This window comes from Agelaius phoeniceus, chromosome 11 (genome assembly GCF_051311805.1).
Source record: "Agelaius phoeniceus isolate bAgePho1 chromosome 11, bAgePho1.hap1, whole genome shotgun sequence".
Lineage (NCBI taxonomy): Eukaryota > Metazoa > Chordata > Aves > Passeriformes > Icteridae > Agelaius > Agelaius phoeniceus.
The window spans coordinates 14,541,367-14,555,983 of record NC_135275.1 but is presented as its reverse complement, the minus strand read 5'-3'; the positions used below and the strand labels follow the sequence as shown (position 1 = coordinate 14,555,983).

Genomic DNA, 14,617 nt, shown 5'->3' with positions numbered 1-14,617 from the left:
ATAAGTCAAAAACCTACAATGTATGAACAGGAAGAGACAAAATATGACAGAGAAATACCCCCAAGACAGCCTTCAGAACCAGATATGGGATGGAAAGCTCCCACCTACTTGGGACAAGCACTTCATGGGAGAACAGGATCCTCTACTCCATGAAACAGATACAAACTCCCTTACTCCCAGCTGCAATCAAGTTAGATCATAACCAGAAATTCTATTAATAACTATGACAAAGGGACCAGGATAAGTAGAAAATGTCTGTATTGAAATTGAGTAAAGCCACAGCATTTGAGTGCCTTGACTTGAACATCACTAGAAAAAGCATTTTGCAGTAAGAATTATATCTATAAAGTCACTACATAAAGTGTTGACAAACCAGGCAACTCTATTGGCAGCTACAAGTATTTAGGCCCTGTGTTCCCTCCATCCCTACCCCTTTAGTCAGTACAAATATTTGCCATCTTTCTATCAATCTAAAGCAGTTTTCAGAACACAAGCTTTGTCTATAATGAAGACATTTTTATCAACTGATTAACATAAAAAGGAACAAATTACATCATTAAAGGAAGAATCCAGGGCCCTACCAGAACACCCCAAATACTCCGCAACACAAAAAAAACAGGATTTGGGTGGGAGGTTTTTTGTTTGGTTGGGTTTGGGTTTTTAAGTATGAGAATTCTAAAAGACAAAAAGAAAATACAAAACAGTATTCTGTATTTCACATTTTTATTAGCTTGTTCTGGCAGGCATTACACTTGGGAATAATATTGCACCAGGCATTAAAAATATGAATTCTACCACAGGGACATTTTGCATTTAGAATCCAATATAAATATTTGTAATCATATTTCCATGGCTACAGATAATATTTGGTTGCTTGATTTATATGCATAGAAAGAAACAGTTGTCATAACTGTAAGAAACTGTACTTATCAAGTACTTTTAAAGGGTGGGATTTGTTTTCCTAGAATATTACAATACTGTTTATTGATTTAGAAACTAAATTAGTCTACACAATAGCAGCTTCTTCCCAACTGCATTTTAAAATCTTTTTTGTTTCTTGCTCCCAGTGTCATAGCATTAGATGGATTAGAAACCATTTAAACAAGAGGTAATTTTAGCACTTTGAGTCGAGTCAGAGAATTGTGTTAATGACACAAAATACCCTATTGTACTGATTCTTCGGACTCCCTCTTTCAAACAAAAAGGTGTCTTGACTGAACAGGCACATGCACGGTTTTTTTTTCTGAACTGGACAAAAGAACAGAGCTGCTAGAGAATGAAACTCCTCCAGTCCTCACTGATAAACAATAAATAGTCGTATAAAAAAAGCCCATATTGTTGCTTTAGTCAAAATCCAGACTCTCTTGGGTTCACTGTCCAATGAAGTTGCTAATCACTGAAGTGGCTCCTGTGGAGTCAGAATCAGTCATCTGTTTTCCGTGCCAGTCTGCAGAAAGTCCAGTTATGCTCCACTGTGTTTTCATTGGCACGCTCGCTCATGTGGTGGACCCTGGTGTTCCTGATGGTGAAGCCTTGCTTGGTGATGTACTCCATGAGATGCACTCGCAGCGACACTTCCTGGTGGTAATCACACGGCCCAAAGGTGAAGGACACCTGGCAGTCCCTGGTGTCCATCATGTGCTTGTTCCACTTGGTGAAGTGGTTTGAAATGCCCTCCAGCAGTGCATGGACCTTGGTGGTGATGGTGAGCTGCGTGATGATCACAGCCACCGGGTTGGAGTACTTGGAAAGCTTGCGGGTGCTGGACAGCTCCACCACCTCCTCAAAGGTATCCACAGGATACAGCGGCTTGGGGTCATTGAGACACTGAATCAAGGGCTCAATCTGATAGAAGTCTGCTTCCTTCCGGAGCAGGTCAAACTCCTTGAAGTCCAGTGGCAAAGTGAGCTCTGAGGTCCTTAAAAAGTTAAGAACATAACGGAAAAGTGGTCCATCTCTGTCAATAAAGTAATTGCCCTGAGAGTCCCTGGCAGTGGGGAAGTCTCCCCTGAACATGGCCCCGAGCATTGAGTCAGGATATCTCGTTAGAGTTGTGAGGGAGGTCGTATACATGTGTCCACCCACATTTAGCGTGACTGGATCAGTCATCTAGAAAGAGAGAAATTGCAGAGTTTATCAAGCCCCAACAAGAAGATTTGATCACCTTGCTGATACACACTGCAAATACTGCTGGAAAACTGGGGGAATCACACTTCTCCTGTTCAGTGCCTCTAAGGGCTGCTCAAACCTGAACAAATCCAAGCCACCTAGCAACAAGGCACAACTGGCAACTAGACAGGATGATACTTAGCATGCAGAATGGACATTTCCAGAATGCTTTAGAAATCTTAACAACTGAGCTACTGTCGCAGGATCAAGTTTAGCATTCGGGCAGCAAGTTTTTTCCTATTCTACAGATGGGGAAATGAGAACAGAGAAATTTCCTGAAGAACAAGTTAGTCAGAATGAGGCCCAGCAATGTTCCTTACTTTCACAATCTGTCTCTCATTCTAGAACAAAACTAAAACCAAAAAAAAAAAGGAAAGAAAAAAATCAGCCAAACAAACATTAAGCGTCTTTTTATCCCTCAAAAGAGGAAGACAATGCAGGTTTAAACATAGGACCAAGAGCTCACAATCAAAATAATCCACGCTTTGGCTCAGATGCTTCATTAAAACAGGCAAGGAGAAAAAGAACTTTCAGCTTTTAACTCTAAAAAGAAATATTTATTAACAAATTAGCGTGCTGCATAGAAGTGGAGAGAAGAGCACAAACCAGTCTGCATCAGATTCCAGATAGCACATGAGGAAGCAAGAGAGAAAGGAACATAAATCCCATCTGGCCATCAACTCTAACAACCAGGACTGCAGCCAGCCAGAGAAAAGAGACATATGCATGGCAGCAGAATGAGAAGGGGAGGAAAATAAGATGTGCTTGTCTAGTTTGAGACAAGGTTTACAAGGAAAAATACTTTTCTTGATAAATAAAATGACAGAAGTCCTTAAAATAATAAGCAAAAAGCATAAACTATTTTCAGCTTTTGTGTTAGGAAAATGGTAACAGTGAGCTCAAGGCATCAGTTCAGTCCTGGCTGATTGTCCCCAGCAAATGTGAACCTGGGCACTCCCCACAAAGTGCACAGGAGGTGCTCAGCACTCCAGGGAAGGTGTGTAAGCTGTTGTAAGGCTGTTTTAACAGGCATAGTTTCCCTTCTCTCATGACTGAAGCTCTGGATCTACAGAAGGCAGATCTGGAAGGATTCTTGCTGCAGGACCCTGGAAGCCCAGCTGTGGTGCACAGTGCACACTTGCACTCACCATATATCCCCAGTCTCCATTATCCATCTGTTCACGTGCTTGAGCTGTGGTATTCCAAGTTTAACAGAAGGCTGCTGAAAGGATACACAATTCCTCTCCTCTTATCTCCCTGCAGGAAAAAGCACACACAAACACAGAACAAAACATGGCAGACCATCAGTACCTACAAGAACACCAAGGGGAATGCTTTCCAATCAAAGGCAGGCTCTCTGCCAGGAAAGCATTCAGCTACAAAGTCACATTAGCAGGAGAATCTGCAAACCCTCCTTCTCCCATCACATTACCCACAGCACTGCCTCTGGAGCACACGTAACCACTCCACCAGTTGCCTGAACACCCCAGTTTTCTTGAATAACAAGCAATGTGCCTCTGAGGGCAATACATGTTCACAAGCAACCTTTCACCTGGGAAACTGTGAGTACTTTGAAAGACAGATGCCATTTTCTCAATTAAAAAAGTTTATTTAGCCACCTCTGAGGTCACACACGTGATCTGTTAATATTAGTCAACATTCCCATGCTCCAGTTTCAAACTGCTCAGAAAAATAAATCAAGCATGAAAGTCAATGAACACCAAGAATAAAAAAACCCTCACTGCAGAATTAATAATTCAGTAGTGGAGAACTGCAACTGATAGCAAGAACATTAATCTACAGACAAAGAGTATGAAAGGACTTCCCAGACACCTACTCTCAAAAGCAATCTCTGTAGGGACAAGCCAGAGGACATCTAACATGCTGTCAACACGCTCCAACAAAAGCAATTTGAGAAGAGATTCATGCTGTGACTTCCCAGAAGATGCTGAGCTGTTGACTTGCATAACAAGGAGACTGTCCACAGGAGCACAAGGCAAATGCACAGCCAGGCTGTGCAGCTCAAGAAGGGGGAAGTGAATGACCTCAGAGTCCAGTGTTGATGTGCCAAAGGTGGCCTGTCAACCTTGTCAAGCCATGGAAGGACAGGGAAGCCAGTCATCAGAAAGCCTTTATCCCTGCCCAGAGCCTGCCTCTCTGCTAGAACTGCTGAAAATTTAGGTCAGCCCGTTTTAAGTAGGGTAGAGCTTCTCAGCTTTGTTTATTTTTACATCTTAAAAAGACCACACAGTTCCCAAGACTTCTGGTCCCATCCTCTTTACTAACAAACTTCAACATGCAGCCACCCAGCTAAAGGCAGCACAAAGATTTAGCCAAGCCAGAGCCCCATACTGCAAAACTACTCAATGTTCACAGTTAATTCCCAACCAAAAAGGATACCTTGCCCTTCTCATTCCTAGGAAATGAGGTGAGTTTCATTCACCACAGAACAAGGCAGCACATCCCACCTCTCTGTGCCCTGCTGCCCTGCCCAAATCCACAGCCTGGGCAAAACAGTGTCCAGCAGGTCAGGTCCTTGGGACCCAGCAGCACAAGCAGAGCCCCAGCTGCCTCTCAGGTGGATTAAAGAGTAAAAAAACAAAATCAGTATATGAAAATAGTGAGGTCAGACAACAGAAGACTAAGGAATACTAAGATACAGAACAAGTCATACCAGGATCCTATTTTTACAAATTAGAGACAGAGTATGCCTCAAGAGAGGACATTAAAGCACATCCCCCAGCAGCAGATAAACCTGGAACACCAGCTCTTTTGCCAACCTCTGTAATTATTTTTTTAAACTGCTCACAAATCAAGAAGTCAATTCTTTCAGAGTTTTGCTGTTTGGTTTTTTGTTTAATTTTGTTTTGGTTTTTTGGGGGTTTTTGTGAGTATTTTTTGTTTGTTTGTTTGTTTGGGGGCGTTTTTTTTTGTTTGGTTTGGTTTTGGTTTTTGGGGTTTTTTTTTGAATTGTCACTCAAGTACAGTTTGTAAACTTTAAGCAAAAGACCAGACCTTTTAAATTCTAGCAATTGAAGGTGTTATTCTGGTCAAGTACAAGAGGAGGATAACATGCAGATGCATTAAAACCATATAAGACTGGTACAGGTTTCTGATACTCACTTGAAAGTGAAATGATGCAGCCAGCCAGAAACCTCACCAGTAATCATGACAGAAGAGATCTGCAGTCTTAATAAAATTAACTCAAATTACACATCCAGAATATTTCAAAGGCAGAGATGTCCATCAGTGTTATTTTAACTAGGGAATATGATGTTATTTTGGTCAGCATCTAAGTCCAGTACAGATGAATCTTTCCCATTTCACCAGGGAAAGAAAGAGATGACACTGCAAGCCGGTGCAAAGGCATGATTTAATCTTTGATCACAGCACTGCTGTGTAACACCAGAGTGAAAAATTTACAAGAGCAATTATCTGGAACAAACCTAGCCTTCAACATAGAAGGGGCATGGAGAAATCTCTGTGACCCTTGTGTAGGGACCCAGAACCACAAGGCACACACAGACCTCCCTGGCAAACCAGTGCTGGAGCGAGATGTGCCACACAAAAGGAGATACCAGGAGCCCATCCTAAAAAGCCTGAGTGTGATCCCAGCTCTTCACTACTTCCCTCATCAGAGCTTCCTGGGAGCTCTGAATTTCCAGACAACTTCACAGGTGAAAGTAGCTTAGTTTGGGTACAACCTGAGCTAAGGATTCACCAACCACACCACAACAAGGCTAGGGATGGACACCCTCCATGACATGTGCCCTTTCAAGGATGCTTTAAATCCTCCTGAATGGGACCCAGTGATCACCAGGGGGTGGGCAGACACTCCATCCATCCCCCAGCACAGGCAGCCTCAAGCCAGCTCTGTCCTTGTGTCACACACCAATGGACTGCACGCAGGGACAAGCTTGCCAACACAGCCACTCCTGTCCAGACAGCAAATTACAGATGACACACAGTCATATCCCAAGGCAGCCTACATTTGATAACCACAAAAGAATATTTAAAGTGAAATTCAGTCAGATAAATTGCTGACACAGTTCAGCCAAACAGGATGTCCCTCTCTGGTGGGAGCAGAAGTGCAGGGACGGTGTCAAACCACAGTCCTGCTGTGGTGACACTGCTCTGCCTGCAGGGAGGGGACACCAGCAGTGACACGGTCACTGGGGCTCCTGCCACAGCCCAGCACAGCCAGAACTGGAATGGCACAGTGAGAAGCAAGAAAAGCACTCAGGTCATCACTTTATACTCGACACACCAAACTGGATACCTGCATTTATAAAATGCTCGCTCTTATTTCATTTGTTATGACTCAGAGGATTACAGGATTGTTTATCAGCAACACTGCTGCAACAGGTAGTGCCACTAACTCCAGCAGGGCTTCTCCCAGAAAACAGCTGCAAACCAGTTTGCAAACTGAAATTCAAAGAAAGCATTTAAGAGTCAGATGAACGTCTGCACCTGTGAAAACACACACACACACACAGACAGAGACACACTCAGGCCAGGCCAGGCCAGGCATGCCAGCAGCCCTGCCAGGCATCCACACTGCTGGCACTACAGGCTACCACCACTCCTGGAGAGAGCCCTGCTATGGTGCAACATGCAGTTACTCCAAGGAGGAGCAGAAATACACCAAGCTGTTGTAAGTCAAGAGGCACAGACTACCTGATTTGCTCTGAATGTTCCTCACCTAGTTTTTCAAACAAAAGAATTAAGGGATTTACTTGTGGCAATAATCTTTCACAGGCAGTTTGGTATGAATATTACAGCACAGACTGTTTAACCTCAAGAGCATCAAAAGTTACTTTTGATTCCTATGTCAATAGAGAGATGGAAGGAATTCTAAGCAATGGCAACTTAAAAAATGAAAAAGAGCAAGGTAAGAAAGACTCTGACATACACTTGGCATTTCAGCTACTCACCCCCTTTGTGAGCTCCCTACCTCTCACACTTAGATCTCAAGATGAGAAGGAACTCCATCCACCAGCACAGTTATGCTGCACCGGGACAAACTCTCTCTTCCCCAGCCAGTCAGAAAATTTGAAAGGCAAGTTCTTCCTGTAAATTACTGGTGACTCACCTGAACTGACAAACACTGAGCAGCACCAGTGCTGACTGTTCTGCACCAAACTACAGTGAGCTGATGGTCTGCAGAGCACCCCGAGTTCCAGCTCTGTGCCACCGAACCAGGGGAGTGAGGAGGAGGAGCGTTCTCAAAACAACCAGTTATCAAATCTTCTGGCAATTCAGCAGATCAGCTTCACCAAAGAAAGCACCTACTGCCTTCTACACATGTCAAGTTTATCATGACTAATGCAGTTTATTAGAAGTTAACTTAGCTTTTGCTTTTCTTGGGTTGTTTTATACTAATACTCAGTCTTTACCTCAGGCAGGATGGAAAAACGCTCACGCTAGCCACTCAACATTTTCACTCCTTTATGTTTAATTGCTTCACTATAAATTCCAAGCTCCTAAAGTTTCCATCCCTTCCCCAAGGAGCTCTATGACATCCTGTTTTAAGCCCTGATTCCACACCTGAATTTCAATTGCTTCTTGTTGGAAGAGCCCACATCCCAGTACGACTTTGGTCCTCCTATAAGAGACTCAAAGGAGGACTCTAATACCCAGCCTGGTCCTGCTGAAGCAACCCAGGGCACTCAGGCTTCCAGGACCTGTGATAATAATTGGGGTTTATCCATGTACTTTCCTTATGTGATATTAACCAGTGCTTTTCCATTGAGGAAACGTGTCTCTGAACAGTTTTGGCGGCGGGCAGGTGTCAGAAACACAGAGCATCCCTGCACACAGATGGGGTTTAGCACACATACAGACCAAGGAGTGACAGCAACAAGGGACAGAAATCCCCCCTGAAAGTGCAGAGTGGGGTCCAGGGATTCAGCAGGAGCCGGGAAGTGCCCGTTTCCATCCCAGAAGAGCCAACGAGACGGTGATAAAAGAACTCTCCCCCGGATCACCGTGATTCAGCAAAGATGCTGGGAATTAACCCCTTCTGCCTCTCTCCCGCAAGTGACCCGCGAGCCCACGGCCTGACCCCCACCCCACAACAGAGTCCCAGCTCTGCCTCCTCTCCCGCTGGGGAAGCAGGACCCGCTCCCCTCCCGGTCCAGAGCAAACGCCCGGGTCCCGCCGCCTCCCTGCCCGGGCTCACCGCCGGCACCGCCGCTCCCACCGGGCATCCCCCGCGCCCGACCGGGAACGGGACCCGTAACACCGCTCCCATCCCCACGCGAACGCGGGGCCTCCGCTCCCATTGCCCGGCCGGGCACGGCCCCGGGACCCCGGCACCTGCCCCGCTCCCCGCTCCCGCCGTGACGCGCTGCCATCCGCGGCCGCGGCCCCCGCCCCGCACCGCCCCCCGAGCCGGGGCAGCCCCGGGCCCGGCCCCGCGCCCCCCGCCCGCCCCGGCACTCACGGGTGCAGCTCTCGGCGCTGAGGCGGAGCCCGGCGGGAGCAGCGGCGGGGACCGTGCCCGAGCCCGGAGCGGAGCCGCCGGCGCGGGCGGGGACGGCGCGGGGGAGTGTCCCGGCGGGCCCCGCCCCGGCGGTCGGTGACGGGGCGGGGCGGACGGGCGCGGCCGGGACGCGCGTTCCCGCCGCCCAGGGGCCGCCCGGCGGTTCCGGCCCGTCCCCGCGGGCGCGTCCCCGCGGGGCTGCGCGGGCCCGGCCGGGGCCGCGGGCGGGGCGTTCGGGCGCGCGCCACGCGCGGCCCCGCGGGGGTCCCCGCACGGCCCCGGTGCCGGAAGTGGCGCAAGAAGGCCGCGCACTCCTCGCCGCCGCCCGCGCGCCGCGGAACCTCTCGCGAGAGCCGCGGAGAGGCGGGGCCAGGCGGCCCAGGGCGAGAGGACACGGGCAAGATGGCGGCGGCTGCGGCGACCCTGCGGCACCTGGCGCTGGGCGCCCGCCTCGCCCCGCATGGCAGCGGCGCCCGGGCCCCGCTCCAGCGGCTCCAGCAGCGCAGGGGCCTCCGCCTGTCCGCGCCCGCCGCCATACAGGTAGCGGGGAGGGCTGCCCCCTCAGGGAAGGGTCCAGCCCCGGGGCGGGCGGGCAGTGAGGTGACTTGGCCGCTGGGCTGAGGTGACTCCGGCATGTGGGCTGCGGGTCCCCGCTCAGCCCGCCCGCCGCTGTCTCGCAGGTGACCGTGCGGGACGCGCTGAACCAGGCGCTCGATGAGGAGCTGGAGCGGGACGAGCGCGTCTTCCTGCTGGGCGAGGAGGTGGCACAGTACGATGGCGCCTACAAGGTATGTGGGGGACGCTGGCGGCCCGGGAAGGGGCTTCAGGCGGGCCCTGACTCCTTTCTCCTACCCTGCAGATCTCCAGGGGTCTCTGGAAGAAGTACGGGGACAAGAGGGTGATCGACACCCCGATATCCGAGGTGAGGCTGCCCTCTCTCCTACGCTGGTGATCCTTCCATCAGCTGCTCCCTGGTCCTTATCCCTTGGTTTCCCTCTTTTTCAGATGGGCTTTACAGGAATCGCTGTCGGTGCTGCTATGGTTTGTACATTTGCATTCCTCTACTTCTAGTATTTAAAATTAAACCGTTTGTATGTCAAAAAACATATTTCATGTTTTTATGTCAAAAACCCACATTTCAATACATTTAATAGGCAGGGTTGAGACCAGTGTGTGAATTCATGACATTCAACTTCTCGATGCAAGCGATCGATCAGGTGATCAACTCTGCTGCCAAGACCTGTTACATGTCTGCCGGCTCCATCCCCGTGCCCATCGTGTTCCGCGGCCCCAACGGCGCCTCGGCGGGCGTGGCCGCCCAGCACTCGCAGTGCTTCGCTGCCTGGTACGGCCACTGCCCCGGCCTCAAAGTCGTCAGCCCCTGGAGCTCCGAGGATGCCAAAGGGCTGCTGAAAGCATCCATCCGGGATGACAATCCAGGTGGGCACGAGCAGGTCATAGCAATGCCTGGCAGTCGATCCTAAGGAGTGTCTGGTTTTACCCACAAAACAAAGATTGGTTAAACCCTGAAGCACTCAAGGTTGGCTTACTGCAGTTTTAGGGTATGTGAAAAGACACAGAGGGATTCATGCTTTTCTCTTTCTCTCTGAGGAGAGGCTGTGACAGCCCAGGGCTGGGTTAAGAGATGGTGGCTGTGTCTGGTTTGGAGAGGACTCTGAGCATGCAGAAAGGCTTCTGTACAAGAGCTGAAATAATCCTGAACCTTTTCACTATGTGATGGGAAACAATACCTGATTTTTCCTTACTAGCTGCCACATAACAGTCCCCTGCCATGCTGACAGTAGACTGATTTTATGCTGCTGCCAGGTGCACAGTTTTAGTTCTAGTTTGGTATCAACGAGGAAACCTGGGAGTATTTACAAATCTATCATAAAGGGGTTAAAAAGGGTGAAGATGAGTTAGGAGAATTATTATATTACATTACATTCCTGCATTTATAGTGCCTATGTAACTCAAATTTACAGGTCATGAAATTCAAATTATAAATTCAGAATGTCCTTATTCAAGAGCAGGGCAACCTTTGACTTTATTTTTTCACAAACAGTAATTAAAAATATGAGACCTTTCTAAAACTAGTGATTGTACTGTCATGTACCAAAAGTAAAATGACTCACCTCATTTCAGAGTCGTTGTAGAAGTTTTTTTAAATAATTCATTATTGAAGTAAAAACTTAGATTTACTTCTTTTTTTTTTTTTTTAATTCTTTCTGCAAACAGTCCTCGCTCCCTTGTTGCCTGGGTGGGTTTGCTGTCTTGAGTTGCAGGACTGTTAATGGTCAGTGCAGGCCTGTGCCTGCAGCTGTACACACTAATCCAAGTATGTTTCCTTCTAGTTGTGGTGCTGGAAAGTGAATTACTCTATGGTGTTCCCTTTGAAATGTCCGAACAGGCACAGTCAAAGGAATTTGTTATTCCCATTGGGAAAGCTAAAATAGAAAAGCAAGGTAAGCTGAGAATGCATTTGTTTCTGTATTAATTGACATGCTTGGAGTCTTTTCTTAACCTCTCGTCTATTCAGGGTACAGAAAAGTATTTCAAATGTTAAGTATTCAAATGTTCTTTTATCCAGTAGTGTGGTTTCATGTTCTGTTGCCCTTACAAGGAAATACTACCTGATTGTCCATATCTCAGCTTAAACTATACCCTTCCAAAGGATTCCATAAAGGATTTGTTCTGTAGTACAGATTGGGTAGGTGATGGCTGAAACAGTTTTTACCTCACCTAAGTATGTGATTTTGGTCAAAAATGCAAAAAGAGATCATTGTAGTGTTTCTGCCCACTTTTTCATAATTTGCCTCTGAATCATATGAATATTTGAATAGGATAATCTGAAAACTCTATTAAATACCTCTTCAGTTCCCTGAATTCAAGGGCAAAATTTGTGTCTTAACATGGTCCTTCATCTCTTCATACTGTGTCTGGGCTCAGTATTTCAAATAAATCTAAGAACCTAAAATTTGCAAGTGAATCCTAATGCTACCTTGAAAGGAACCTGAGGTCTAGAAAAAAGCTTCAGATCTCCAGAAGTTTTTTCTAACTCTTGTTTCTGTTGTAGGAACTCATGTTACATTAGTGGCACACTCAAGACCTGTTGGCCATTGTTTGGAAGCAGCTGCTGTACTTTCTAAAGAAGGTGTAGAGTGTGAGGTGAGTGAGGTTTGGGTTACTTTTCTCTTTCCCTGAAGTGGAGGGGGGGGAGGGAAAGTAGCATCTACTTGTTCAAGTTCTGCAAAACTTCATGTATTAACTACAAGGGTCTTAATACTTGCAAGTGCCCTAACAGCATGTGCCTTTCATGTTTCTGAGTTAGAAATTATTTATTAAGTCTTGTCTTCGGAGTCAGAACAGCTGGAAGTGCTGAGGGGCCCTGTACCCAGACAGTCTTGGCTGACAGGTTCAGGGCACAGCTCACAGGCTCAGGGCACAGCTCACACGCTCAGGGCACAGCTCATAGGTCACAGGTTCAGGGCACAGCTCACAGGTTCAGGGCACATGCTCAGGGCACAGCTCACACGCTCAGGGCACAGCTCACACGCTCAGGGCACAGGCTCAGGGCACAGGCTCAGGGCACAGCTCTCACGCTCAGGGCACAGTTCACAGGCTCAGGGCACAGCTCACAGGCTCAGGGCACAGCTCACAGGCTCAGGGCACAGCTCACAGGCTCAGGGCACAGTTCACAGGCTCAGGGCACAGCTCACAGGCTCAGCTCACAGGCTCTGGGCACAGCTCACAGGCTCAGCTCACAGGCTCTGGGCACAGCTCACAGGCTCAGGGCACAGCCAGGCTCACACTCTGCCTTTCCCCAGGTCATAAACCTGCGAACCATTCGACCGATGGACATAGAGACGGTGGAAGCCAGCGTGGTCAAGACAAACCATCTGGTCACTGTAGAAGGAGGTTGGCCCCAGTTTGGAGTAGGAGCTGAAATCTGTGCCAGGATCATGGAAGGTACTGAGTTTCACAACACACTGATCTCATTCCCTATTCTAAATCCTGATTATTCTTGATGAAGCCAGGCAAAAGCAGAGTTAGAGGTTACATCAGAGGAGTGGAGCTGTCTTACTCTAGAGATTTTCATTGGGTGGGTAACCAAACCCCAGAGTGCATGAACAAAAAAAAGGCAGAACACTTCATTTCTGGACTATTAGAGCTACAGGAACAAAATTGTTTCAATAGAGTAAGATTCAGAAATTAAATCAAGATAAAGCATAGTACTTGGCAACCTGACACTGTCTTCTGTTTCAGGGCCTGCCTTTAACTACCTGGATGCTCCAGCTGTGCGTGTCACCGGTGCTGATGTCCCCATGCCTTATGCAAAAATCTTAGAGGATAACAGCATACCTCAAGTGAAGGATATAGTATTTGCAGTGAAAAAAGCTTTGAATATATAAGTTGTAAATAGATGTTTTAAAATCCTGCTCTACAAGGCATTCTTGGTGTTGGGCATGTTGTATGCATAATTTCTGTTGTATAAGCTCCATGATCTTTTGTACAGTGGGGAAAGTATAGTGACCTCCCAAACTATTTATATGGGGTTACCCCCCCAAGCCACACTTTATGTCTGCAACCATGTGGTAATGCTTGTTTGTTCAACAGTACAGCTGGGTCAGTGCTGCTGTTTGTGGAGAAACCCTGTTGTAAACTCAGCATGAGGGAAAAATCCTCTGGTTTTACTTGTCTTGCAAGTACCAGAGGAGCTGTGTTGAACCTGCTGCAGCAGTGATTGAGTGCAGAGCTGCAGAGAGCAGGAGCAGGCCTTGAACGCTGTACAGCTGCAGGAGCCTGTGGTTGCAAGGCTCGTTAGAGAGCAATGATCAGGCTGATCACTGAAGCCCAGCCCCTCAGTGCAGTAGTTCACTGCAGCTCTGAGCTGAGGCTGTGGCAGCCCAGGGCTGGGTTAAAGATGGTGGCTGTGTCTGCTTTGAAGAGCACTCTGCACATGCAGAAAGGCTTCTGTACAAGAGCTAAAATAAAGATCCTGAACCTTTCCACTATGTGATGGGAAACAGTACCTAATTTTTCCTTACTAGCTGCCACATGACAGTGATTAAAAAAAATGCCCAGATGCTTTGCTTTTACTATTCAAGTTTTTTGTGGTTTTTTTTTTTTTTTTTTTTTTTTAACTTCTCACCTGGGCTGACAACAGCACACTCTTACTATAGCTCTTGCAGTGCAAAATGAGTTTATTCAGCTGCACTGAGCCTAAGCAGCAGGTGTGTGGAGTGTGTATGAAGAGCTGGGACACATTCAGAGCAGCCTTTTGGAGATCCCAGGGAGCTCTGCCAGGCTTCCCTCAGCAGCTTCTGGTACAGAGGGAAAGCTGCCTGGAGGAGCCTGTGCAGCAGGGGCTGCTCTGCCCCTCGGGTAAATGGGGGGAGAGGATCTTCTGTAAGCAGGCAGAAGAGCTGGGGTCCTGTTTCTGCAGAGCCAGGAATACTCCCCAGGGTATTTCCTTTAGCAGAGGTGCTGCTCAGTTCTTGGGAGGTCTGGCTTGGAGGTTGAATCCCACTGGGACATACCCACCACATGCTGCTGAAGGAATTCCATTAACATTTTAATAAAAATGAATATCACAGGTTACATGAAACTTTGTACAGACATTCTCTGCATAGTAACAAACACTGATGTACTTGAATTTAAAAAAATGGATTATCTATAATCCTTTAAAGTGCAATTTGTTTAAGGTTTTAAATCAAAGGATCTTGCAATAAAGTTTAAATGATAGAATTAACTTGAAGTAACTTTTCATTTAATTAAATCAACAATAACATCCCAGTGGCCTATAACCTCCCACTTCAACTGCTTCCTCATTTAAAAACACTTTCCCCTAGAGTTGCAGGTAGGATGTCCATTTAAACAAGCTTCATGAGACAGCATTTTAACTCCACCAGCAAAACATGGTGGGAATAAGATTTAATTCTCCAGTTCCCTCACCTGTGCAGT

General features: G+C 47.3%; 2 protein-coding genes across 7 annotated transcripts; one reads left to right on the top strand and one right to left on the bottom strand.

Annotated features, from left to right (window-relative positions):
• Positions 1-706: 706 nt before the first annotated feature.
• On the bottom strand, positions 707-8,740 carry KCTD6 (potassium channel tetramerization domain containing 6). 6 transcript variants are annotated; one of them, XM_054640304.2, is made up of 3 exons: positions 8,615-8,740; positions 3,318-3,426; positions 707-2,109 (listed from the first exon to the last, which is right to left on the bottom strand). In XM_054640304.2, the coding sequence occupies exons 2-3, from the start codon at positions 3,342-3,344 to the stop codon at positions 1,423-1,425; spliced, it is 714 nt and encodes a 237-aa protein (XP_054496279.1). In that variant the 5' UTR covers positions 3,345-3,426; positions 8,615-8,740; the 3' UTR covers positions 707-1,422. The 6 variants fall into 6 exon arrangements, with proteins under 6 accessions (XP_054496279.1, XP_077040437.1, XP_054496281.1 ...); XM_077184322.1 differs by lacking the exon at positions 8,615-8,740 and adding an exon at positions 8,351-8,494; XM_054640306.2 differs by lacking the exon at positions 8,615-8,740 and adding an exon at positions 7,262-8,217.
• A 134-nt stretch (positions 8,741-8,874) lies between these two features.
• Positions 8,875-14,405, top strand: PDHB (pyruvate dehydrogenase E1 subunit beta). Its single transcript, XM_054640303.2, has 9 exons — positions 8,875-9,193; positions 9,334-9,441; positions 9,513-9,575; positions 9,659-9,694; positions 9,808-10,093; positions 11,008-11,118; positions 11,730-11,821; positions 12,481-12,622; positions 12,920-14,405. The coding sequence occupies exons 1-9, from the start codon at positions 9,056-9,058 to the stop codon at positions 13,063-13,065; spliced, it is 1,122 nt and encodes a 373-aa protein (XP_054496278.1). The 5' UTR covers positions 8,875-9,055; the 3' UTR covers positions 13,066-14,405.
• Positions 14,406-14,617: the final 212 nt, after the last annotated feature.

What these genes read in the sequence shown, in the direction of transcription:
- PDHB (XM_054640303.2), top strand. Translation starts at nt 9,056, where the DNA reads ATGGCGGCGGCTGCGGCGACCCTGCGGCACCTGGCGCTGGGCGCCCGC. An exon ending in AGCTAAAATAGAAAAGCAAG is followed by an intron (nt 11,119 to 11,729) that starts GTAAGCTGAGAA and finishes TTTCTGTTGTAG; the next exon opens with GAACTCATGTTACATTAGTG. An exon ending in AAGAAGGTGTAGAGTGTGAG is followed by an intron (nt 11,822 to 12,480) that starts GTGAGTGAGGTT and finishes GCCTTTCCCCAG; the next exon opens with GTCATAAACCTGCGAACCAT.
- KCTD6 (XM_054640304.2), bottom strand. Translation starts at nt 3,344, where the DNA reads ATGGATAATGGAGACTGGGGATATATG. An exon ending in ATGGAGACTGGGGATATATG is followed by an intron (nt 2,110 to 3,317) that starts GTGAGTGCAAGT and finishes CTCTCTTTCTAG; the next exon opens with ATGACTGATCCAGTCACGCT.